This window comes from Scyliorhinus canicula, chromosome 10 (genome assembly GCF_902713615.1).
Source record: "Scyliorhinus canicula chromosome 10, sScyCan1.1, whole genome shotgun sequence".
Taxonomy (NCBI): Eukaryota; Metazoa; Chordata; class Chondrichthyes; order Carcharhiniformes; family Scyliorhinidae; genus Scyliorhinus; species Scyliorhinus canicula.
In genome coordinates, this window is record NC_052155.1 from 45896189 (window position 1) to 45922110 (window position 25922).

The following is a 25922-nucleotide window of genomic DNA, read 5'->3' on the forward strand; positions in this document are numbered from 1 at the left end:
TTGAGAGGAAACCGGAGCACCCGGAGGAAACCCACCCATACACGGGGAGAACGTGCAGACCCAAGCCGGGAATCGAAACTGGGACCCTGGAGATATGAAGCAATTGTGCTAACCACTATGCTACCATGCTGCGCTCCACTATGCTACTGTGCTGCCACTTGTGTGATGGCAGGGGAGGAGGGAAAGAGTGCCCGGGTCGTTCTGGTGCTTGTGGGGGATCCTCCGTGCCCTTTGGGAGGGTGGAGGGAGTTTATTTTCAGCACTGATTGGAGACCTTTAAAGGTGCCTCCCCGATCTCTATCAGCTCTATCAGGCCCCATCATGCCAGAATGACAGCGCAAACCATGCCCCCAGATTCTATGGGAACAGAGGGCGGGATTCTCTGATCCTCAGGCTAAATGTTGACGCCATAGGAAACGCCGTTTCTCGACGGCGTCAACATGGCCTCAGGATCAGCAATTCTGGCCCCTACAGGGGGGCCAGCACGGCACTGGAGCAACCCTCACTGCTCCAGCTGCTGGTCCCGGCGTCAACTGGGTGCCGCGGGATCCGCGCATGCGGAGTGACACCGGCGCCAACACGCACATGCGCAGTGGCACCAGCGCCAATGAGCGCATGCGCAGAGGCTCCCTTCTCCGCGCCTGCCCAAACACAACATGGCGTAGGCGGGCCTCGATCGTGGACAAGGCCACACCGGAGGCCCCCCCCCGGGGTCAAACACCCCTCCCCCCACCACAGGCCGCCCCCGGACCCTTTCACGCCGTGATCCCGCTGGCTAAGAGCAGATTAGAACGGCGCCGGCAGGACTCGGGTTTTTTGTTGCGACCGCTCAGCCCATCCTGGGCCCAGAATCGCTGTGGGGGCCCCGTAGAGCGGCCCCAACCGGCGGCACGCCGCTAATTCTCCACTCTGTGTAGAATCGCGTCCGGGCAGCGTGGCATGATTCGCGTCGGTCGCAGCGATTCTCCGGCCCGGCCCCGGGCTGAGTAAATCCCACCCAGAGCGCCAGAAAATCTGGAGTGAAAACTCGGCTGTGCATCTGGCGAGATACAGGTCAGTTTTCAGTCTGAACTTGACACACACAAATGTTGGGAAAATTCCATCGTGACAGCGTAAAGAATTTCTCCTCATCTATCGTCTGCTCCTTTTGTTATTTTGCTTAAAAGCCTTCTTCAAGATTTAGAATAAAGTCCTGTCACGGTCTGTATAGAATGTGGTTGAAGGCAAAATATGTTAACTAAAAGTAATCTCTATAACCTTGCTGGTCAAAATAAAGGTGCAGCTATTTCCTGGAAAAGAACAAATCAATAAAAGGCACAGATTTTTGCTCAACTCCCTGCCAAGTCTAACAATAATCTAGAACTCGTGAGTAATTCGAAGTTGACTCATACTTTTTGGACCAAAGTCACCAACCTTGCTCGTCTCTTGGCTATCTGCATCAAAAGCCACTTGCTTGACTGCCAGTTCTCTCCCTGTGTCCGCATCATAGCACAGGTAAACTTCTCCAAATGCTCCCCGTCCAAGGAACTTGCCCAGTCTCCAGTTGATGGGAGCTCGGGGTGCTACTGGAAAAAAGAAGTTAAAAATGCAGTTCCTGTGCACGCCTTACAAAGTGTGTTTCTTTGTTTAACTTTAAAGAAAGTAAAAATGATTAATATAGGAAAAGGCTGTTATGTTTTCGCCTTTTAAGACATCAACCTCACCCAGTTACTTTCTCTGGTAACTTACTCCCCAATGTTTTACCGTTTATAATGTTACATTCGTTTGAAGTAGAAGATGTCAAGTTTGAGTACGTGTTACCCAACATAACATAAAACAAATAAGAACATAAGAACTAGGAGCATGAGTAGGCCATCTGGCCCCTCGAGCCTGCTCCGCCATTCAATTAGATCATGGCTGATCTTTTGTGGACTCAGCTCCACTTTCCGGCCCGAACACCATAACCCTTAATCCCTTTATTCTTCAAAAAACTATCTATCTTTACCTTAAAAACATGTAATGAAGGAGCCTCAACTGCTTCACTGGGCAAGGAATTCCATAGATTCACAACCCTTTGGGTGAAGAAGTTCCTCCTAAACTCAGTCCTAAATCTACTTCCCCTTATTTTGAGGCTATGTCCCCTAGTTCTGCTGTCACCCGCCAGTGGAAACAACCTGCCCGCATCTACCCTATCTATTCCCTTCATAATTTTAAATGTTTCTATAAGATCCCCCCTCATCCTTCTGAATTCCAACGAGTACAGTCCCAGTCTACTCAACCTCTCCTCATAATCCAACCCCTTCAGCTCTGGGATTAACCTAGTGAATCTCCTCTGCACACCCTCCAGCGCCAGTACGTCCTTTCTCAAGTAAGGAGACCAAAACTGAACACAATACGCCAGGCGTGGCCGCACTAACACCTTATACAATTGCAACATAACCTCCCTAGTCTTAAACTCCATCCCTCTAGCAATGAAGGACAAAATTCCATTTGCCTTCTTAATCACCTGTTGCACTTGTAAACCAACCTTCTGTGACTCATGCACTAGCACACCCAAGTCTCTCTGAACAGCGGCATGCTTTAATATTTTATCGTTTAAGTAATAATCCCGTTTGCTGTTATTCCTACCAAAATGGATAACCTCACATTTGTCAACATTGTATTCCATCTGCCAGACCCTAGCCCATTCACTTAACCTATCCAAATCCCTCTGCAGACTTCCAGTATCCTCTGCACTTTTCGCTTTACCACTCATCTTAGTGTCATCTGCAAACTTGGACACATTGCCCTTGGTCCCCAACTCCAAATCATCTATGTAAATTGTGAACAATTGTGGGCCCAACACGGATCCCTGAGGGACACCACTAGCTACTGATTGCCAACCAGAGAAACACCCATTTATCCCAACTCTTTGCTTTCTATTAATTAACCAATCCTCTATCCATGCTACTGGATAATAAGTTAAATTGACGTCAGCTTTTGCAAAATTCCACTCCGGAGAACCCAATTTTTCAGTTCTGTCTTCAAAATGGAACCTATAGTGCACTTTCAAAGCTAACTGCGCCAGGCGTTATTTTAGTGATGGCAACATCACATGCACAAAGTATCCAGCAGAGATATGTGGAGGATGCAGAGCGGGATGTCCACATGTAGCACCAATCTGATGCCAGCATTGCCATTTTGGAGCTCAGGGCTCGAGCTAATGTCATTTCACACATGTATCTAACAGCAGGCAGAGACCTTCCATTGCCGCCATTTAAAAGGAACATCAACTACTTTCAGTTTAATTGTTGGTCGATTCCTACAGTACCTATGCTGGGTAGCTTTCCGGGTTTATTCTTACTACGCTTTCCCGTGGGGGCAGTTTGATACAACTGAGCTGCTATTTCTGAGGACTGTGGGTTTGGAGTCACAAGCAGGTCAGACCATGGCAGGGTTCTTCCTGAAAGGGCAACTGTAGAGTTTTGATAATCTGGTAGTTTTGTGTTTGCCATTACTGATTTTTTAAATTCCAGATTTATTTATAACAGCTTATTATTATATAGTCCCTTTGGCATAATAAAACATCCCAAAGCACTTCACAAGATCAACAAAGCAAAAACATAGAACCAAACCACACAAGGCAATATTAGGGAAGGTAGCCAAAAGGTTGGTCAAAGCATAGCTTTTAAGGAATATCTCAAAGGAAGATGGGAGAGGTCAAAAGGTTTGGAGAGAAATTCCAATGTTTAGGGCATAGGTGGCGGAAGCCACAGCCACCAATGGTGGAGTAATTAAAATCAGGAATTCTTAAGAGGCCAGAATTAGAAGAGCCCAGGTATCTTGGAAAGTCGGGAGCTAGATAGGGAGGGGCAAGGCCATGAAGGTCTCGGAAAACAAGGACGAGAATTTGAAATCAAGACATTGCTTGACCGAGAACTAATATCATTCAGCAAGCACAAGGTGATAGATGAACTGGAATGGTGCAAGGAGGCATTCAGGCAGCACACTTTTTGGATTACCTTAAATTTATGGAGGGTAGAATGTAAGAAGACAACACTGATTAAGTTGAAATAATCACATGTAGAGATAACAAAAGCATGATTGATGGTTTCAGTAGGAGATGAGCTGAAACAGAGTGCTGTTTCCGAGGTAGAGATAGACAGTCTGAGTAATGGCACAGGAATGTGGTTAGAAGTGCATCCTAGGGTCAAATATGAAGCCAAGGTTGTGAAGAGATTGGTTTAATGTCAAATAACTGCCAGGGAGAGATATGGAATTAGTTGACAGGAACATATTTTTCAGCAGTGACCAAAGACAATGGGCTGGATTCTCCGTTCGGGGACTATGGGCTGGATTCTCCGCCGGCGGTATGCTCCGTTTTGCTGGCAGACCCGGGGTTTAAGACGGCGTGGGGCTGACCCACAATGGGAAACCCCATTGACCAGCTGGCGAAATGGAGAATCCCGCCGACGGCGTGAACCAGAAATCTGGCGCGGCGGGATGGAGAATCCAGCCCTATGTTCTACCCCCAGAGCGGAATCGCTTCTGTTATGCGCTGGAGCTGGGAGCCGAGCCAAGAAACAATTCACTGTCCCTTGCCATGCAAATTTCTGCATGGCAGGGATCGCAAGAGATTCTGCTGTGAATCACGGGGTACCCCCACGGTGGCCTGGCCCGCGATCGGGGCCCACCGATTGGTGGGCGGGCCTGTGCCATGGGGGCACTCTTTTTCTTCTGCCTACGCCATGGCCTTCACCATGGAGAAGGCGAAAGAGACCCCCCTCCCATGCGCCGGTATGATGTCAACAGCCGCTGACGCTCCGGCGCATGAGCGGACTTACGCCGGCTGGCGAAGTCCCTTCAGCCCCGGCTGGCGTGGCGCCAAGGCCGTTCACGCCAGCCGGTGAAGTAGGAACCATTCCGGCACGGGCCTAGCCCCTCAATGTGAGGGCTTGGCCCCTGAAGGTGCGGAGAATTCCGCACCTTTGGGGCGGCCCGACGCCGGAGTGGTTCACGCCACTCCGACATGCCGGGGCCCCCCACCCCGACGGTTAGGGGAGAATCCCGGCCCTGATCAGAGACCCCCATCAGCGACCTTCCACCAGAGACCCACCCTCACAGAGACCGCCCATAGCAGATAACCTGCCCAGAGCAGAGAACCCACACACATAGCATAGAACCCCACCACATAGCATAGAACCCCACCACATAGCAGAGAACCCCACCACAGAGCATAGAACAACCCCACATAGCATAGAACCCCCATAGCATAGACCCCCACCACATAGCATAGAACCTCCCACATAGCATAGAACCACCCCACATAGCATAGAACCCCCATAGTATATAACCCCCCACATAGCATAGAACCACCCCACATAGCATAGAACCCCCATAGTATAGAACCCCCCCACATAGCATAGAACCACCCCACATAGCATAGAACCCTCCCCACATGGCATAGAACCCACCTCACATAGCATAGAAACCCCCACATAGCATAGAACCCCCCCACATAGCATAGAACCACGCCACATAGCAGAGAACCCTCCCCACATAGCAGAGAACCCACCCCACATAACATAGAACGCCACCACGTAGTAGAGAACCCTCCCCACATAGCATAGAGCCCTCCCCACATAGCATAGAACCCCACCACATAGCAGAGAACCCCACCACATAGCAGAGAACCCCACCACATAGCAGAGAACCACCCCACATAGCATAGAACCCCCGTAGCATAGAACCCCCATAGCATAGAATCACCCCACATAGCATAAAACCACCCCACATAGCATAGAACCACCCCACATAGCATAGAACCCCCCTAGCATAGAACCATCCCACATAGCATAGAACCACCCCACATAGCATAGAACCACCCCACATATCATAGAACCACCCCACATAGCAGAGACCCCTCCCCACAGAGCGTAGAGCCCATCCTGCATAGCATAGAACCCCACCAGATAGCATAGAACCCCACCACATAGCAGAGAAACCCACCACAAAGCATAGAACCCCACCACAAAGCATAGAACCCCACCACATAGCAAAGAACCCCCCCACCACAGCAGAGACCCCCTCCACATAGCATAGAACCACACCACATAGCATAGAACCACCCCACATAGCATATAACCCCCATAGCATAGACCCCATAGCATAGAACCCCACCACATAGCATAGAACCATCCCAAATAGCATAGAACCACCCCACATAACATAGAGCCTCCATAGCATAGAATCCCCCACATAGCATAGAACCCCACCACATAGCATAGCACCCATCCCACATAGCAGAGAACCCACCCCCCCCACAACAGAGACCCCCTCCACATAGCATAGAACCCCACCACATAGCATAGAACCCCACCACATAGCATAGCACCCACCCCACATAGCAGAGAACCCACCCCCCACAGCAGAGACCCCCTCCACATAGCATAGAACCTCACCACATAGCATAGCACCCACCCCACCTAGCATAGAACCCCCATAGCATAGAACCTCACCACATAGCATATAGCCCCCCACATAGCACAGAACCCCACCCCCACCTAGCATAGAACCCCCATAGCATAGAACCCCACCACATAGCATAGCACCCACCACATAGCATAGAACCCCACCACATAGCATAGAATCCCCTTGGCATAGAACCCCCACATAGCATAGAACCCGCCACATAGCAGAGAACGCCCCGCAAAGCAGAGACTCCCTCCACATAGCATAGAACCCCACCACATAGTAGAGAACCCCCCATATTGCATAGAACCTCCCACATAGCATAGAACCACCCCACATAGCATAGGACCCCACCACATAGCATAGAGCCCCCATGGCATTGAATCCCCCACATAGCAAAGAAACCCCCTAGAGCAGAGACCCCCTCCACATAGCAGTGACCCTCCACATAGCATAGAACCCCCTCACATAGCATAGAACCCCGCCTCACAAAGCATAGACCCCCTCCCCACATAGCATATAACCCCTCCCCACATAGCGGATAACCCCCCCCCCACATAGCAGAGAACCCCCATATAGCAGACAGCCCCTCCCCCCATAGCAGAGGACCCCCCCCCACATAGCAGAGAAGCCCCCACATAGCAGAGAACCACCCCACATAGCAGAGAACCCCCACATAGCAGAGAACCCCTCCACATAGCAGAGAACCCCCCACATGGCAGAGAAGCCCCCCCCCCACCACCACCACGTCAGTCTAGAAGCTAAAGAGCTGTCCAGTGAGAAACAATGTAAAGATCACCGCTTTATCACTCACCTGCCCCTTACACTTGCTGCCTTAGACAGATGCCTAGAAAGTAGCAGCTGCAACTTAATAGGAAGCCAAAATCACATCAGAAGGCTTTAAAATGTCTCAGAACTTTTGATCTGCAAGGATTCTATTCACTTCAAAGAGAAATAGCTTTTACTAGCTTGTAATTGACAGCTTCCAGATGGCTTGATGTCTGGATTTAATATGTTCATTTACTTTCATGCTTGAATAGATCTCAAGTAGCCTGCTGTGAAACTAACCACAGTGTTTATAAACATCTAGCTATGATTGACAGCTCATGGCACATTAAAAAGTTAAGCACTCTCTGCTGAGCAAAAGAAAAGTGAAAGCAATTAACCCCAATATGTTTATAAACATTGTGGTCAGGTACCTCTGGTTACAGGAGACTTGCATTTAATGTCTCACTTCTTGCATATTGTTGTATGTTGGTTGTGACTGGCTAAGGAACAGTTGCAGAGACATAGATATATATGAACATTAGCTAGTTTATTGGATGAGCATAACATAACTACCTACAGATGCACGATGCTCTAAGCTATGCTCGTCAACGTTTGGCCTGTGGGCCAAATGAGGCCCACAAAGCCACTCTGTGTGCCCCCCCCCTCCCCCCCAGAGCCAGTTTTCAAAACTGTTGATTAAATAAATTGGGGTGGAAGAATCTGCAAGCATCTACTCTTCCAATCACAGGCTGTTCCTCACGCATGTTTTCTGCTGATCACTAGTGAGTATGTGTGAGGTTGTGTGTGGAAGTGAGTGAGTGGGTGAGTGTGTGAGAGGGAGGGAGAGGGAGTGGAAGAGAGGGAGAGAGAGGGAGGAAGGGAGAGCGAAAAGGGAGTGGGCGAGAGAGGGTGGGAGAGGGAGGGAGAGAGAGGGAGAGGGAGGGAGAGAGGCAGAGAGAGGGAGCGAGAGAGAGGAAGGGGGAGGGAGGGAGAGAGAGGGAGTGAGAGGGAGGGAGAGAGAGGGAGGGAAAGGGAGCGAAAATGGAGAGGGCGAGAGAGGGAGGGAGAGGAAGGGAGAGAGAGGGAGAGAAAGGGAGAGAGGGAGAGAGAGGGGGAGAGAGAGGGAGCGAGAGGAAGCGAGAGGGAGTGAGGGAGAGTGAGGGAGAGAGAGGGAGAGAGAGAGAGAGACTGAATAAGTGTGTGTGAAAGAGTGTGATTGAGTTTGTGGGAGAGAGAGAGAGAGTTGAGAGTTAGTGTGCGGGGGACAGAGCGAGGGAGAAAGTAGAGTGAGTGGAGAGAGTGGGAATGAGTGCGAGAGTGTGAGTGAGTGAGTAAGTGTGCACGTGTGTGGGAGAGAGTATGTGCATGTGTGTGTGTGTGTGTGAGAACGAGAGAGTGAGTGTGACAGAGAGTGATAGTGTGCATGCGGGGGAGAGCGAGTGAGTGTGTGTGGGATTGAGTGAGTGGAGAGAGCGGGAGAGAGTGAGAATTTGGGAAAGTGAGTCTGGGAGAGAGTCAGGGTGCGATCCAATGGCCATGCTGCACTGGAAAAGCAGCTCGCCACGGTGCAACATGGCCGATAAAAGCCAGGAGATCCCGCATCCGGGATCTATCTGGCTCGCAAAGCCTCACAGGATCTAACGTGATGGAATCACAGTTGGAGGCCAGACGGAATGGCACTCGTGGGGGTCTCCCAGGGGATCAGAGGCCCCCCAGCTGCATGTCCTTTGGGCAGGTGGGTGCACTGGCCCTTGCTGGTGCCACCTGGGCACCCTGGTAGTTCAGGACTGGCACACCTGGGTGCCAGCATGGCAATGCCAAGGTGCTCAGGTGGCACTGCCAGCTGGCAGGAAACCTGGCATTTTTTGCACGCACACAATCGGGCTGGGGTTGCCCGGCATGGGAGCAGGGACCCTCCTTTACTGGCCGGTGGGCGAGGTAGGGATTGTTTTGGGGGCCTCGGAGAGTTCCGGTGAGCGGAGCTCCCCACTGTACAGAACAGGGCTCCATGCCGCCTTCGCCACGCATTCCCCATTCAGGCCCCTTGAATAGCCACGTGTTTCTCGGTACTGCGAGCACTGGGAAACACGCGGTTATGGGCGCTCACTAGGAGATTTTGTTTCCTTTTGGGAGAATCGCGCCCAAGGTGTGGGAGTGATTACGTGTGTGGGAAAGAGTGAAAGTGAGTGAGTGTGAGTGGGAAAAAGAAAGTGAGTGGAGGGAGTCAAGTGAGTGGGAGTGAATGTGTCTGTGTCCGTGCAAGAGTGTGTATGTGTGTGGTAGAGAAGGAGTGTGTGTGGGAGAGTGAGTGAGTGTGAGGGAGTTTATTTTGGAAGTGAGTGTGTGGGAGTGAGTGTGTGAGTGTGAGTGAGTAAGTGAGTGAGTGTGGGAGTGAGTGTGGGAGTGAGTGTGGGAGTGAGTGTGGGAGTGAGTGAGTGGGAGTGAGTGAGTGAGTGTTGGAGTGAGAAAGTGAGTGGGAGTGAGTGAGTGAGAGAGTGAGTGTGTGGGAGTGAGTGTGTTGGAGTGAGTGTGAGTGAGTGAGTGTGTGAGAGAGTGTGTTGGAATGAGTGTGTTGGAGTGAGTGTGTTGGAGTGAGTGTGTGTGAGAGAGTGAGTGAGAGTGAGTGAGTGAGTGGGAGTGTGGGAGTAAGTGAGTGGGAGTGTGGGAGTAAGTGAGTGGGAGTGAGTGAGTGAGTGTTGGAGTGAGAGAGTGTGTTGGAGTGAGTGTGTTGGAGCAAGTGTGTGAGTGTGTGTGTGGGAGTGAGTGTGAGTGAGTGAGTGGGAGTGAGTGAGTGGGAGTGAGTGAGTGAGTGTGTGGGAGTGAGTGGGTGGGAGTGAGTAAGTGCGAGTGAGTGAGTGAGTGGGAGTGTGAGTGGGAGTGAGTGTTGGAGTGAGTGTTGGAGTGAGAGAGCGTGTTGGAGTGAGTGTGTGAGTGAGTGGGAGTTAGTGAGTGGGTGACTGAGTGTGTGGGAGTGTGCGAGTGAGTGAGTGAGTGTTGGAGTGAGTGAGTGAGTGTTGGATGAGAGCGTGTGTGGGAGTGAGTGAGTGTGTGGGAGTGAGCGAGTGTAGGAGGGAGTGAGCAAGTGTGGGAGAGAGTGTGTGGGAGTTACTGGGAGTGAGTGAATGTGTGGGAGTGAGTGTGTGTGGAGTGAGTGAAAGTGTTGGAGTGAGAAAGTGTGTGGGAGTCAGTGTGTGGGAGTGTGAGTGAGTGAGTGTGAGTGGGAGGGAGTGAGTGAGTGGGAGTGAGGAGCGAGTGAGTGGGAACGAGTGAGTGGGAGTGAGTGAGTGGGAGCGAGTGAGTGGGAACAAGGGAGTGAATGAGTGAGTGAATGAGGGAGTGAGAGTGAGTAAGTGAGAGTGAGTGAGTGAGTGAGTGAGTGAGTGGGTAAGGGCGTGGGAGTGAGTGAGAGTGTGAGTGTGTGGGAGAGAGTGGGTGGGTGTGTGGGAGAGAGTGGGTGAGTGTGTGGGAGAGAGTGGGTGAGTGTGTGGGTGAGAGTGGGTGAGTGTGTGGGAGAGAGTGGGTGAGTGTGTGGGAGAGAGAGTGGGTGGGTGTGTGGGAGAGAGTGGGTGAGTGTGTGGGAGAGAGTGGGTGAGTGTGTGGGTGAGAGTGGGTGAGTGTGTGGGAGAGAGTGGGTGAGTGTGTGGGAGAGAGTGGGTGAGTGTGTGGGAGAGAGTGGGAGAGAGTGGGTGAGTGTGTGGGAGAGAGAGTGGGTGAGTGTGTGGGAGAGAGAGTGGGTGAGTGTGTGGGAGAGTGGGTGAGTGTGTGGGAGAGAGTGGGTGAGTGTGTGGGAGAGAGTGGGTGAGTGTGTGGGAGAGAGAGTGGGTGAGTGTGTGGGAGAGAGTGGGTGAGTGTGTGGGAGAGAGAGTGGGTGAGTGTGTGGGAGAGAGTGGGTGAGTGTGTGGGAGAGAGAGTGGGTGAGTGTGTTGGAGGGAGTGGGTGAGTGTGTGGGAGATAGTGGGTGAGTGTGTTGGAGGGAGTGGGTGAGTGTGTGGGAGAGAGAGTGGGTGAGTGTGTTGGAGGGAGTGGATGAGTGTGTGGGAGAGAGAGTTGGTGAGTGTGTGGGAGAGTGGGTGAGTGTGTGGGAGAGAGAGTGGGTGAGTGTGTTGGAGGGAGTGGTTGAGTGTGTGGGAGAGCGAGTGGGTGAGTGTGTGGGGGAGTGTGTGGGAGTGGATCACCAGAGCCAATCAGAATGAGCCGAGGGAGAGTGTTACATTTAAGGATGGGTGGGCGTCTTCCAAGTGGTTGACTGAAATTAAGTGATGGTGTGTTGGAGAAAATGAATGAGTGTGTCTGGGAGAGAGTGAGGGAGAAATTGGGAGTGGGTGTCTGTGTGAGAGTCTTTGAAACTCAGATTAAATTTGTGTCAAACCTTGGGCAGTATTTTCCGGCCATTCCCACTGGTGGGATCCCCCAGTCCCGCCGATGGTGATCTCTTGCTGTGGATTCCCTGCTGCCAGTAGGTGGGAAGATTCCACCGCTAGTGAATGGCAGGCTGCCTCCACTGCCACAAAACATCATTTGCACCATCATTTATTTAAGAATGGATTCTGAGCTTCCCTAATCATAGCTTACCCTTCGGAGAGGTGCTACATATTTACTTACACACTGAAGGCAAGTGTCTATCATGAACTTTCAGGCAATTTTTGTCATCACTGCTCCACCTAATAGTTCGGCTCTCATCATAATGCAAGGTGTTGCCCATGCTGTCCCCACTGGCACTGTGCGACCTACTGGAAGGAACCAGCTGGAAAAGATTTTCCTGATGGATGAAGCTCCGGGGAAAAGTTCTTCTCCCTAAAGGAAAATTATAAAAGAAAGCAAAGATTAAATATTTTGCGCAGCCAAACAACCTGCGGCACTTCAGAAAACATGACGTGCTTCAGAAATATAATCACTGCGAGCATCTAGGTAAATGCGACAGGCGGGTTACATGCAAAAAGTTCTCGGAAAAGCATCAACACAACAGCAAAATACTGCATATGCTGTAAATCTAACATAAACACACATGTTGGAAATACTTTGTACTTCTGGCAGCCACAGATGCTGCCAGACCTGCTGAGTATTTCCAGCATTTTCTGTTCTTACCTTAGAAAAGCAAATGGGTTAAATTAATGTTGGCCAGGACACCAGCTATTCTTCGGATAGCATCATGGGATCTTTAACCTGATCAGTTAGACATGGGGCAAAATTTAATGGTCACAATGGGGGCCCATCCACTGACTGAAGATCCAATGGCAACCTTACTGCAGCCATTCCAGACCTAATCTCTGACACAATTTAACCCCATTCAGACACTTACCTGATCTGTCTTCAGTGAATTCAGGGGAATTTCCTGCCTCCCAGAGGCTGGGAGCACTGGCCACTGCCGCTACTGCAGGAGACCCAGAGTGCAGATCATCACTGGAGCACAGGTAGGATCACCAGAGTCAGTCAGAATGAGCCGAGGGAGAGGGTTACATTTAAGGATGGGTGGGAGTCTTCCAAGTGGGTGACCTTGGCCACCGGCAGGTGAATCTGCTGGGCACAGGCTTCCCAAAAGGAGAACATAAGAACATACAAATTAATAGCAGGAATAGGCAATTCAGCCACTGGAGTCTGCTCCGCTATTCAATACTGCCATGGCTGATCTCATCTCAGCCACATCTCCACTTTTCTGCAAGCCCCCTCAACCCTACATCCCGAGACTAATTAAAAACCTATCTATCTCCTCCTTAAATGGTTTTAGTGTTCCGGTGTCCACTGCACTCAGGAGCAGAGAATTCCACAGAAATTCCTCATTTGTTTTAAATCTGCCACCACTTGGCCTGCCAAAACCCTTTAGCATCTTGTATATCTCAAATAGATCTCTCATTCTTCTAAAGTCCAGCGAGTGTAGGCCTAAACTGCTCAATTGCTCTTCATAAGACAAGTCCTTTATCCCTGGAATCAATCCAGTGAACCTTCTCGGAACCGCGTCTAATGCATTTACGTTGTTCCACAAGTAAGGGGACCAAATCTGTGCTCAGTACTCCAGATGCTGTCTCATCAATGCCCTATACAGTTGCAACAGCACTTCCATACTTTTATACTCTATTCCATGAGCAATAAATGCTAAAGTTTCGCTTGATGCTATTATTAGCTGCTGCACCTGCATAAGGACACCCAGGCCCCGCTGAAGCATTTTGAAGTTTCTCTCCATTTATATAAGTTGCCTTTTTATTCTGCTAACCAAAGCGGATAACCTCACACTTATCCAAGTTAAATTCCATCTGCCAATTTTTTTTTTTTAATTTAGAGTACCCAATTCTTTTTTTTCCAATTAAGGGGCAATTTAGCTTGGCCAATCTACCTAACCTACACAGATTTGGGTTGTGGGGGTGAAACCCACGCAGACACCGGGAGAATGTGCAAACTCCACATGGACAGTGACACAGGACCAGGATCTGAACCCGAGTTCTCAGCGCCGTAGAATCTGCCAAATTTTTGTCCACTCACCTAACCTACCCATGTCCATTTAGAAATGTATTTCCTCATTACAATTTGCTTTCCCACCTATTTCAGTGTCATATGCAAATTTGGCTATTGTACATTCTATCGCTGCATCCAAGTCATTAATATAGATTGTAAATGGTTGGGCGGAACCCTGTGTCACACCAGTTGTTACAGCTTGCCAACCAACAAAAGACATTTATCCCCACACTCTGCCTCCTGTTAGTTAGCCGATCCTCAAGTCAAGCTAACATAATTACCCTCAACCCTGTGGGATTTTACCTTGTGTATCAACCTTTTGTTCAATACCTTATCAAATGCCTTCTGGAAATACAGATACACTACGAGCGAGATTTAACGAAATGGGAACAAAGGCCCATAGCAAGTGCGTTTAGCTGCGTGTTTCCCGCCACTCGCAGCACAGAGAAGCACAATGCTATAAAACGGTACTCGCGTTAGATAGGGGGCCTCAGCGGGAATGCACATAGCACTGAGGAGCTCTGTTTACCGCAACTCCTCAGTGTAGCGAGAGCTCGGGACACCATCTTTAAATTGTATCACAATCTATGGAGCCCCTGAAGCGACCCTTGAACCCCCCCTCCCCCAAGTCCCAGCGCAGTATGGAACAGTCCCCTGTCGCTAACCAAAACACCCCCGCGCAGGGCACCCCTGGGCGGATAGCAACCACACAAAAAATGCCAGCTAGGCATTGCCAGGATCGCACCCTGGCAGAGCCCCTCCCAGCTGCCAGGCTGGCATCCAGGTGGCACTACCAGGGTGCCCAGGTGGCACTATCAGTGCCAGGGCGCCATGCTGCCCAAAGATCATGCACCTGGGACCTCCGATCCCCTCGGAGACCCCCACCAGTGATGTTCCATCTGGTCCCCATTTGTGAAGACCAGTACTGAACGGCACTCGCCCGGGGTCTCCGAGGTGAATGAGATAGATCCCATGCCTCGGATACCCGTGAATCTGCACACTAAAGTGAGACTAAGTGTCTCGCTTTAATATGCAGATTTGCTGCCATTTCCTTTTAGACCCTAACATGTATGCCATCAGGCCCTGGGGAAATGTCTACCTTTAAACCAAATAACCTGCTCAGTACTTTTTCACTAGTGATGCCGATAGTTTTAAGTTTGTCATTTTTAAAAACATCTGCATTACTTGTTACTATTAGGATGGTTCTCGTGTCCTCCACCGTGAAAACCGAGGAAAAATATTGATGTAGTGTCTCTGCCATTTCCGTGTTCTCCATAATTAACTCCTCAGCCTTGTCCTCCAAGGGACCAATGTTGATTTTAGCTGCTCTTGTTCTAAATCTCTGGCTTTTAAAGCAGACCAAGGCAGGCCGGCAGCATGGTTCAATTCCCATACCAGCCTCCCCGAACAGGTGCCGGAAAGTGGCGACTAGGGGCTTTTCACAGTAAGTTCATTGAAGCCTACTCGTGACAATAAGCGATTTTCATTTCATTTTCATTTTTATATGCTTATAGATTCTTTTGCTTTCCGTTTTTATATTTTATGCAAGATTTCTTTGATAATTTACCATTTATCTTTTTATTACGTTTTTAGTAACCCTCTTTGGTCTTCAAAGCTACTAGTTGAAGACCAACAGTGGCAGGATGAAGTCCTTAAGGGCCTTAATTAGCCTCTGGAGTTTACGACCCTTCCTGTAATGAATTTAATCGGGGGAAGTCAAGATTGTGATGGAGTTTCCACTCTGCATCTCCTACCCAATTGAACAGGCCTTCCCCCAATGCTCTGGCCACCTCCAGGCAGAAGAATTAAATTCCGCCCATGGCCTCAGTTTAATGTCTCATCCAAAACACAGCTTTATAATAATGCAGCACTCCCTCACTAATGCACTAACTACACGCAGAAGTCTGGGAGCAGGGCCTGAATCCATGATGCCACAATTCAGTTTTGAGAGCAGTACCAATGAGTCAAGTGGAGAATGTTTTAATAATTAAGTGCATCAGCAACATTTAATGCTCAAACTGGTTCCCGATTCTTGGATTGCAGCTGGAATTATATACTAGTCTTTAGATAAAATGACCATTCTTTATCATTTAGAAAGGTATAACTAAAAACAGAAGTGCGAAACAGGAGGAAATATAGAAGGGGCAGAGCAAGATTGTTGTGCAGAAATCTTTTATTAAACCCTCTTGTTTAAGCAATTCCAATTGTGCAGTTCATAAGTTCATTGCCCACCCTGCAATTAAACTGTGGGGAGGGACAAATCTTGAGCATCTATTTGTGCTGAATTACCTGATCTCAAAGAGGGTGGCAACAGGAGAATAAACAATAAACTTCAACACCTCTGGGCTCGAGATGTGGACAACAAAAACACAATTCCGTTCCCATGCCATATTGCTGTTCACTGACACTGAATGGAAAGAATGCATGTGTGGGCACTGGGCGGGTACAGGATGTGTTAAGGTTTGGAGAGCCTGCCAACACTCACTCTCTAAACTCTGACATGAAGAGCAGCTAGTTGAGCCTGGTATTAATGATCTTTTAGTACCCATGCAACTGTGTTCAACGAATGTCAAACAGCTCCAAAAAAGGGAATTTATTTTTTTTTTTAAACATAAGAGGGCTGAATTTTACCAGAAACATGCTGCTTGGTTCCACCGCTCCCGCAATCGGAAGTAAAGTCGGTCCCGTGTGGACCAATTTTTAAAAAATCCTACCCCACAGGAATAACACATTGGGGGCAGGCTAAACAAGTTCAGGGTCTGACCTGCCCTCCCCCGTGGACAGGAAGTCTCACCCTCGAGGGGTGCCGGTCAATTTGGTTGGCTGGCAGCTCTAACCTGTCCCGGCAGTGCCAGAGCTCAGTAGTGGGCACCACCCAGGACACCAAGAAGACATAGGAAGATGAGCATAGGCCACTGGAGGGAGGTATTGACAGGGCTTTAGAGTGGGGAGGGATCACAGGATTGGGGGGGGGGGGGGGGGGGGGGGCATTCAGGTTTTGGAGGATAGGTGGGAAGGAATGAAGGAAGCGGTGGCATCTTGAGGACGGGGGTACCCTTGATGTGCACAGGGCACCCCCCGATTGATCTGCCCCACCTTCCCTCCTGTCTTTTTGAAAAAACCTTCACATTCTAGCCTACGCCCAGTGTTTTATGGAAGTGGAGGTGGATGTAGGCCCTTAATTGCAAACTCCTGGGCAGTTGAGGGCCTCAGTAAGTCTGAGGATGGGTAGACCTTTGGGCAACTTGACCAGTCCCAGTACTGTGGAGAGCAGGTCAGGGGAAACCACACCCCTAACCCCCACACACACTCCTGACACACAGGCGGGCGTAAAGTCCTGCCCAGAATTTTTGGTAAAGTATCACACTGTAATTGGCACTTCAAAAACAACATGCCCAATGTTTTATTCCCATGTTTACCCAGGCTAAGTGAATACGGTAGAAAATGGCAGATGGACTATATGAATAAGTGTGAAGTTATTCACTTAAGGCAGCAGAGTGTTTCTCAAGTGGTAAGAGTTGGAAAGTACAGGGATCCAAAAGGTCCTAGGTGTCCTTGTTCATGAGTCACTAAAAGTTAGCATGCAGATGCAGCTAGCAATAGGAAGGCAAAGGGTATGGTGGCCTTCACCATGAGGGGATTGGAGTACAGGAGTAAAGATGTCCTGCTGCAATTGTATAGAGACTTGGTCAGACCTCATCTGCCAGCATTGTGCACAGTTTTGGTCCCCTTTTCTGAGAAAGGATACACTTGCCATAGGAGGAGTGCAACAGAGCTTCACCAGATTAATCCCTGGGATGATTGAGGAGACTAGGGCTGTGCTCCTCCGGGTCTGCCCGCAAGAAGCAGGATTCGTGATTGGCCACAGAATAGTGCATCAGGCCAAAACCGGGATTCATGCCAGGCGTCAGACCCGTCGCAAGTCTCTAGGTCTGCCCCTCCGGCCATAATGGGATTCCTGCATCATGCCAGCCGGAACATGCAAAGCAATAATAAGCATTCATTTGAATGTGATTAACAGGCTGGAAGGCCCACCCGTGATGCTCTCACCCACAAGTTAGGAGTCACGCGGGCATGATTTGGTGCAAGTATTGAGAAACGTGGACCTGCCAGCCTGCAGTCTGAGGGGTGAAAAGGGGTAAGTACCCTCTCAACCATTGTCTCTCGGATGCCGAAGGGGGTCCTTCAGGGCAGGTGGGCATCAGGGGGCTCCTGTTCCGACATTTTTCTGCAGTGAGCTGGAAGATATTTTTTCATCCTCCATCTGCAAACTATAACTGCAACCTAAGCATTAAATGGAACAAATTCATCTGTCTGACGTTTATATCAATAACATTACCAAATAGTTCTTTTGAGTATGATGGTTTCTGTTCAGGGATCCAGGAAACAGTAGTTACGAGCAGGTAAATATTCTGCGGTTTTCGCAGGACACAGTTATATTGAACATTGCCCCAGGGATTGGAACAACATAGTTGAGTTGACCACACATGAACAGGAGTCTCAAAAAACCTGTCCTTTTACTTACCATCACTGTAGTCCTTGCGGTGGTTGGAGACATGGTACTGTCGTGGGTATGTCCCCCCTTTTCCTGCTCTTTCACAAAAGTGACTGACAGGTTCTGAAAAAGAAAATAAATTAAAATCAGCCATTATTGGAGGACATTTTCTTGTAACACTAATGTGCGAGATTTCTCAGGATTTAACCGGGCTTCCTTTTTTGTTGGTTAACCACTGCAAAAGTTACAAAACTTTGCTGTACCTGTAAATGGCTTGACTCACTTCGTAGCCCTTAGGCGGAATTCTCCGCTCCCGGGAAAACTCGGGAGGGCCGTCGTGAACTCAGCCGAGTTTCACGACGGCCTCGGAGGCCGTTCCTCGCCCCCTATTCTCCCCTCCCGGCGGGGCTAGGAGCGACGCTCCGTAACTCTCGGCCGCCGGGCGGCGCGCCGAGAGTGACGCGACAGCGGCGCATATGTGACGTCAGCGTCACATGTGCAGGTGGCTGACGTCACGACGGCTGACAGCTCGAACCCGCGCATGCGCGGTGGCCGTCTTTCCCCTCAGCCGCCCCGCAAGACGTGGCGGCTTGATCTTGCGGGGCGGCGGAGGGGAAATAGTACGTCCGATTGAGGCGCCGGCCCGACGATCGGTGGGCACCGATCGCGGGCCTGTCCCCTCCCGAGCACAGTCGTGGTGCTCATTCCCCACCAGGCCCCCTACAAGCCCCAAAACGGGGATCTCACACTGATTTCATGACGGCAGCGACCAGGTGTGGTTGCCGGCGTCGTGAAACGGTCGCGAACGGCAGGCCGCTCGGCCCATCCGGGTTGGAGAATCGCCGGTCGCCGTGAAAAACGGCGAGCGGCAATTCGTCCGAGCGGGGAGGTGGGAGAATCGCGGGGGCCACCAGGGGGTCGTGAAATTAGTCGCGGGGCCCTCCCTCGATTCTCCCACCCGGCGTGGGGAGCGGAGAATCGTGCCCCTTGTGTCAGAAGGTTAATCTAGACTGGCATTCCAAACTAGTAATGGAGGAGTCCTGTACTTTAAGAGGTTCTGTCATTTCTGTTTCGTATTTTTGCATTCTTCTCAAAACGTTGGGGTGGATTCTCTATTGCTTGATGGCGGTAGTGGGTTTAATGATCCGGCGGAGAATGGAGCGTTGGCCACAAAACGCGATTGGCACCCAATGGTCTGGTCCCGCTGTCGGCAGCAGCAGCCAGCTACGTGCCCTGTGCAAGTGGGAGGATGCAAATTGGTGGTTTGCACCCATTTGCATCGGATTAACGGGCTGGAAGCCTGAGTTTCCACTTGCATGCTCCCCACCCCCGTCATGCACTGAACCCCACAGTCGGAAATGGGATTTGGTGCAACTTTTCGCAAACGTGAACCTGATGCGGTTGACGTGAGTCAAGAGGGACAATGCATAATTGAGATGTCCCTCAAAGGCTATCGGACGACCCGTCTCTCCCCACAACCCAAATCCTGCCCCCCCCCCCCCCCCCCCAATCAGAGACTCTTGTCTGAAAGCTGAAGAGCAGTCCAGGCAGTAGAGTGAATGAATGATTGCATTTTCATTTACCCTTCCCTAACATCTGCTGCCTCAGACAAAGGTGTTTAAAGCAGCAACTGTTTCAAGTGTCAGAAGTGGCCTTGAAAGCCAAGTACCCTTCAAAGGGTTTGAAATCCCTTGACAGCATTTGAAATGCAAATCTTCCATTCAATTTTACACAGTAATACAATGCATTAGCCAGTGATTGACAGTTTTATGACTCCAGAGACAGGTGCTTGGCGGATTGTTGCTCTATCTCGCCCTTGAAGCTTGAATGCACCTCAAGTACCCAGCTGTGATGCTAATCACAATGTTTATAAACACTCTTGCTATGATTGACAGTTCCTCACCACATCAAAGGTAGCTAAGTGTTTTCACTTCCTCTTTTCCACAGCAGAAAGCTCTTAGGGGCAAGATCTACCAGCTGCGTCCTGTAGATCCCAGGGGAGGCCTCTCCCAGGATTCCCAAAGGTCCTCATGCCTCGTGGGATCTAACCAGATTTCGCGAGACGTTGTGATCTGGATCCCGCCGACAATGGGCGGGACCCAGACTTGCATCGATAAAACAGCTTAAAAACACTTAACTATGTTTGCGCCAGATGGAAGGGCCACCTCGCATCCAGTGGGCGCGCTGAGAGTCCAGCTGAGCGCCGTTTAGTACTGGTCCTACAAATGGGGACCAGGTAGAACGGCACTTCGGGGAGTCTCCCAGGTGGTCGGCCTCTGAGCAGGGTGGAGGCATGTTGGGAGGTCTCTGTTTTGGGGGTCTCTGGATTTGGATTTGGTTATTGTCACGTGTACCGAGGTACAGTGAAAACTATTTTTCCAAGTGCAGCTCAACAGATCATTTCACACATGAAAAGAAAATATATAATAGGGCAACACAAGGTACACAATGTAAATAGCTAGACACCGGCATCGGGTGGAGATGACAGGAGTGTAGTATTAATCAGGTCAGTCCATAAGAGGGTTGTTTAGGAGTCTAGTAACAGCGGGAAAGAAGTTGTTTTTGAATCTGTTTGTGCGTGTTCTCAAACTTTTATATCTCCTGCCTGATGGAAAAAGTTTGAAGAGTGAGTAAGCTGGGTAGGAGGGGTCTTTGATTATGCTGCCCGCTTTCCCCAGGCAGTGGGAGGTGTAGATAGAGTCAATGGATGGGAGGTGGGTCCATGTGATGGACTGGGCGGTGTTCACGATTCTCTGAAGTTTCTTGCAGACTTGGGCCGAGCAGTTGCCGTACCAAGCTGTGATGCAGCCAGACAGGATGCTTTCTATGGTGCATCTGGAAAAGTTGGAGGGCGGGATTCTCCAAACCTCCGCGCCGGAAACGCACCTACCGTGGGGGCGGAAAATAGCCGTTCACACCAGAAATCCGACGCGACGGTGCTTCCGTGATTCTCCGTGGACCCGCCAGTCCCGCACACGCCGTCGACGCGGCACCGGTCGGGGGCCACTGAAAAAATCCCCCTTGGCAATTCTCCGCAGTCGACCGATCGAACTCCCACCGGCATGGTTTACATGTGGTATCGCGGTGGCGGTCCTGGTGGAGGGTATCTGATTCCGGGGGGGGGGGGGGGGGGGGGGGGGCCTCAGCGGTGGCCAGGTCCGCGATCGGGGGCCACCGATCGGCGGGCTACCACGATCTGGGAGGGACCTACCTTCCTCTGCGTGGGCTCGCTGTGTGGCTCCGTCACGACGGCGGCACCCGCGCCAAGGTGGGCCGCCACACGCATGCGCGGACCCGGTCTGGCTAGCAGGGTCCCGCCGGCAGCCCGAGCTGCTGGACGCACACCGGGGATCTGCTAGCCCCATGGAAAATGAAGCATCACCTTCGAGGAAAAATTCCGAATCACCCCGGACCTTCGAGGAAAAATTCCAGAGTGATTCTCTTCCGTTTTCCAGCAGGCATGGTGTCTTAGTCCCCAGAAGGGAGAATCCCGCCCGGGGCCTCTGATAGGGGACACTGTGGGCGGTCACCCCTGTGTATGCTGACCCATTATTCCTGTGGTTGGAGGGGGGTGGGGTTGGAAATGACGCTACATGCCACCAGGGGGAGTAAAGAGTGGGCAGCATTTGCATAATGGGGAACTCGGTATCGGGCCGCCTGCTCAAAATACGGCCCCAATTACGGGATACCGCCAAAATCCGGCGAGCTCTCCTCCATTCATAATTTAGCATGGTAAAGGAGAGGGAATTGCACCTGGGCGCTGCTACGAGCACCAGCAGAGACCAGTAGTGATTCTCCGCTGGAAGGAGCACTTGGCCTCCAGAGCAGAGAATCCACCTTTTCTGTTTGTTCTCAGGAAGCAGGCAAGGCTGCATTTATTACCCCTAAACATTGGCCCATCTTCATGAGTGACTCACATATAGGGGAGATATTTACACTACCACCTGCCAGCAGAATCTTCCAGTCCCGCCGATAGAAATGGACTTGTGAATGGCTCACCACATTTTCCAGCCCTGCGCCTGCCGGAACGCGGCCATAAAATTCCGCCCATAACCTAAATCAGATATTGATGCTAAATTGCTTTCTTTACTATCTAGCGGTGCAGGCTCGAGGGGCTGAATGGCCTACCCCTGCTCATTATTTGTATGAGTGAATGCCACATGATGCATTGTTATTTTTCTTCAATCTTTTTGCATTTTATGAGATAATTTCAAAATTGCTATTTCCTCACAAAGAAACACAGATACACAAGGACATAAGATGAAATATAGTTAGTTTTGCGTGTGTGTTATTATGCATTAATTTTGTTTATTATTGATTACACTAATTAAAAGACTAAGATCCATTGGAAAAGGAGTAGGTAATTCAGCCACTCAAACCTATTCAATAATCGTGCCAGACCTGTATCACAATGTAATTTCCACAACTTGGTTCCATCTCCTTTAATATCCATACCAAACAAGATCAATCAACCTCAGTTTTGACATTTTCTGTTGAGCTAGCTTCGATAACATTTTGAGCAAATGTGTGAGAAAGAGTTCACTAATATCATTGCTGAGCATCCTGTGTCTGATCTTAAAGAAGAAAAAGAACATTTTCATTCTGATAGTGTCTTTCACAACTTCAGAACATCCAAAATTCACTCCACAGCCATTGAGATCATTTTGAAGTCTAATTACTGTTGTGGGGAACCATCGCACTCAATTTGGTTCCACAAATACCAGTGAGACAGGGGGCGGGATTCTCTCAGCCCACGCCGGGTTGGCGAAACGGCAGGCACGAATCGCGCGAGGCCGCCCTGACACTGGTCCACCAATTCTCTGGTGAGCAGAGAATCGGTGCCATTGGCACCGGCGCAACGGCGGTTGGGGACCGCTCTACGCGCGCGCCAGACCTTCCCCCTCCCCGGGCGATTCTCCGCCCGGGATGAGCCGAGTGGCTGCCCAAAAACAAACCGAGTCCCACCGGTGCCATTCACATCTAGTCTTACCCGGCGGGACCTCGCCATCCATCCAGCCTGGGGGGTGGGGGGGGCCTCCACCGTGGCCTGGCCTGCGATCAAGGCCTACCGATCGGCGGGCCGGCCTCTTGTGGTGAGGGCCTCTTTTGCCCCGTGCCAGCCCCTGTACCCGACGCCATGTTACGTCGGGGCCGGCGCGGAGATGGGAGCTGCCGCGCATGCACGCATTTGCGCCGGTGCAAACGCATGCGCGCATTCGTGCCAGTAGCAGTGCGCATGCGCCGTCCATTTGACGCCGGTATCGGCACCTGGAGTGGCGTGGGCCACTCCAGTGCTGTGCTAGCCTCCTGTAGGGCTCAGGATCGCTGCTCCTGGGGGCCTGTTGACGCCATCGTAAAACACAACGGTGTTTACGACAGAGTCAACACTTAGCCTGAGGATCAGTGAACCCTGCGCAGGGTTTTTCCTGGGTCATGTGGTTGAGGAGAAAATATTGATGAGGGCATCCTCACACAAACTCAAAAACGTTAAGCAAGACACTGGATACCAAAGTGGGAAAACATTCCTCTGTGCAGTGGCACCATTCCTGAGCCACATCTACGCTACCTTGCCCTCTGCAGCATGTTATTTACTCAAGTGCAAAGTATAGATGGTAACAATGACTAAGTAATCTGCCAAGCGTGAAGTGCTTTGTCCAAGTGAGTTCTCTGAACAGATTTCTTCAAAAGGGAATATCTTTTGAGTTCTTTGAAAACTTTTCGAGCTCGGAAAAACTTTGGATAAATTTGTTTTGGTAATTGTCCACAGAATTAGTATCTCCTTAAAGGACAAGGAATAATCTTACAATTTGGGCCAAGCCTTTTAGGAGGGGAAACAGGAAGCATGTTTTATTTTTTTTACATAGCCCTGCTCTAGTCTGGGTTTAACAGCTCACCATTCCGGGGTCATCCTGGAATGTAAATATAACTCCAGCTTCTTTTCTCAACTGCAGACCATTTTCTTAAACTTCTCTCCTCTCCCATGCCCATCCCCTGCACCCTCAATCCAACAATAAATGCAAGGAGCCCATGGACTTTTTGTCACTAAGATCGAGCCAATCATTCAGCCGTGTCTTCCTTATCCCTCCCTTCCACTTTCCCACCTGGCCAAATTTCCTCTAATGCTGCAACCTGTGCTAGCTCTCAACTTGTACTTTTCTCTAGTTTGAATGGGTGGAATCTTAAAATATTTTTTCAATCTGTCAGGCTCAGACTGAAAGCTGGTGTGTAGGTCTCCAGCTGCACAGACCAGTTTTATCTCCAGATCTTGAGCCTCTGAGTAAAAACACTTAGTTTTTGGGGTGGGGGATGTTTATGCCGTCACTCTGGCAGGACGGGACTGATAGAGCAGGCAAGGCTGGCTCCACATACTCAGATCACTTACTGCCACATACACCACAGAGATCAGGACGCCATCTTTAAAGGGTTCCCCGATCAGTAATGAAGTGGAACTCCCCCCCACCCCCATTCCCCCACGAAGGTACCGGAGGCTCTCCCCACCCTGCTCAATCATCTTTCCTCCAGCACAGCGGAAATATCGCCGGCATTCCCCCTTCCTCACTCCCCCCCTCCCCCCCCACAGTGCCTACAAGTTGCCCCTTCATTGTCAGCTCATTCCCATGTCTGCATGTTCTCCCTCACTGCTCACTCTCCACCCCACCCCCAATGTGGCTCCCTGTGCAGGTTGCCACTGCTAGTTTTTTTTTACTGTGCCAACCTGGCAATGCCAATGGGGCAGTGACAACAGGGTGGTACCCGGACATGTCGCTCAGCCCCCAGGGGCTAGACTTACCTTTGCGTCACCGGATGGGCCCCTTGACTGAATCTCGTTTGTAAAAAGCTGTTGTAAACATGTCGGCGAGATTTGAATAATGAGTGATGGGGTGATCATATGGTGGGGGGGCTGGCTAATCATATTGAAATATATTTCAATCCATTAAAATTAGGTTTTCGCCCTTTGTCGACAGGAACTTCATGGCGTTACTGGTGAGGGGCATGGAAAATCGGTAAACATGCTCTCTCCGGAGAGAATAGCGTTTCCTGATTCTCTCCAGGTTTCTCACCCATGTTGCCATTCTCTCTGACTGAAAATCATCCCCTACATCTGCTCTCATTCCCTCCCTGAGCTCATCGTATCCATGGGACCCACCTGCTGTTCTCTCGATCCTATTCGCACTAAACGTCCCTTTCCGATCTCCATGTTCACTAATATGGTAAACTGTGATCCCTCTTCAGCTGCTGATCCTCTTCCTTTTAAATCTACAATCATTACCACTCTCTTCAAAATAAAACAACCCTCGACGCCCACCCCCCCCACATCCTTGCAAACTGCCTTCCCATCTCCAAAGTCTTTTCCCTCTCTGTGGTGAATGTAATATAGATGTATATATGATAATTCACACTTTCTTTATAAGCGCAGTAGCGCTATCCTACCACTAGGGGGAGTAGCGCTGGCAGTACTCAGGAACTTGTACTGGGCTCCACCCTTGGCTCCGCCCACGACTCCTCCCCCTAGTGCAGCTGTATAAATACCCTTGTCCAGAGTCAGCCTGAGTTCACTAAGAGTTCATCAAGGGTAATAGGCTGGCTCTGAAGTAAGTCGATTAAAGACTAGATTCATATCGGAAACACGTGTCTGGTGAATTGATGGTTCCATCAATTTAATCGACTTAAGAACAGTAAAGATCGATTATGGAATCGGCCCTCAAGCCTGGACGCCTGGAACTCAACCCGCAGGATGCAGAGGCTAAAGAAATCTTCTCCCACTGGATGCGGTGCTTCAAGG

At 50.3% G+C, this 25922-nt stretch overlaps 1 protein-coding gene across 1 annotated transcript in view; it reads right to left on the reverse strand.

The window, feature by feature from the left end:
- The window catches only part of map3k22 (mitogen-activated protein kinase kinase kinase 22), a 178938-nt gene that overhangs the window by 39779 nt on the left and 113237 nt on the right, over positions 1 to 25922 (reverse strand). Inside the window, 3 exon segments of the mRNA XM_038808845.1 lie at positions 1414 to 1562; positions 11800 to 11991; positions 18170 to 18252. Of these exon segments, the coding sequence (XP_038664773.1) occupies positions 1414 to 1562; positions 11800 to 11991; positions 18170 to 18252 (424 nt within the window).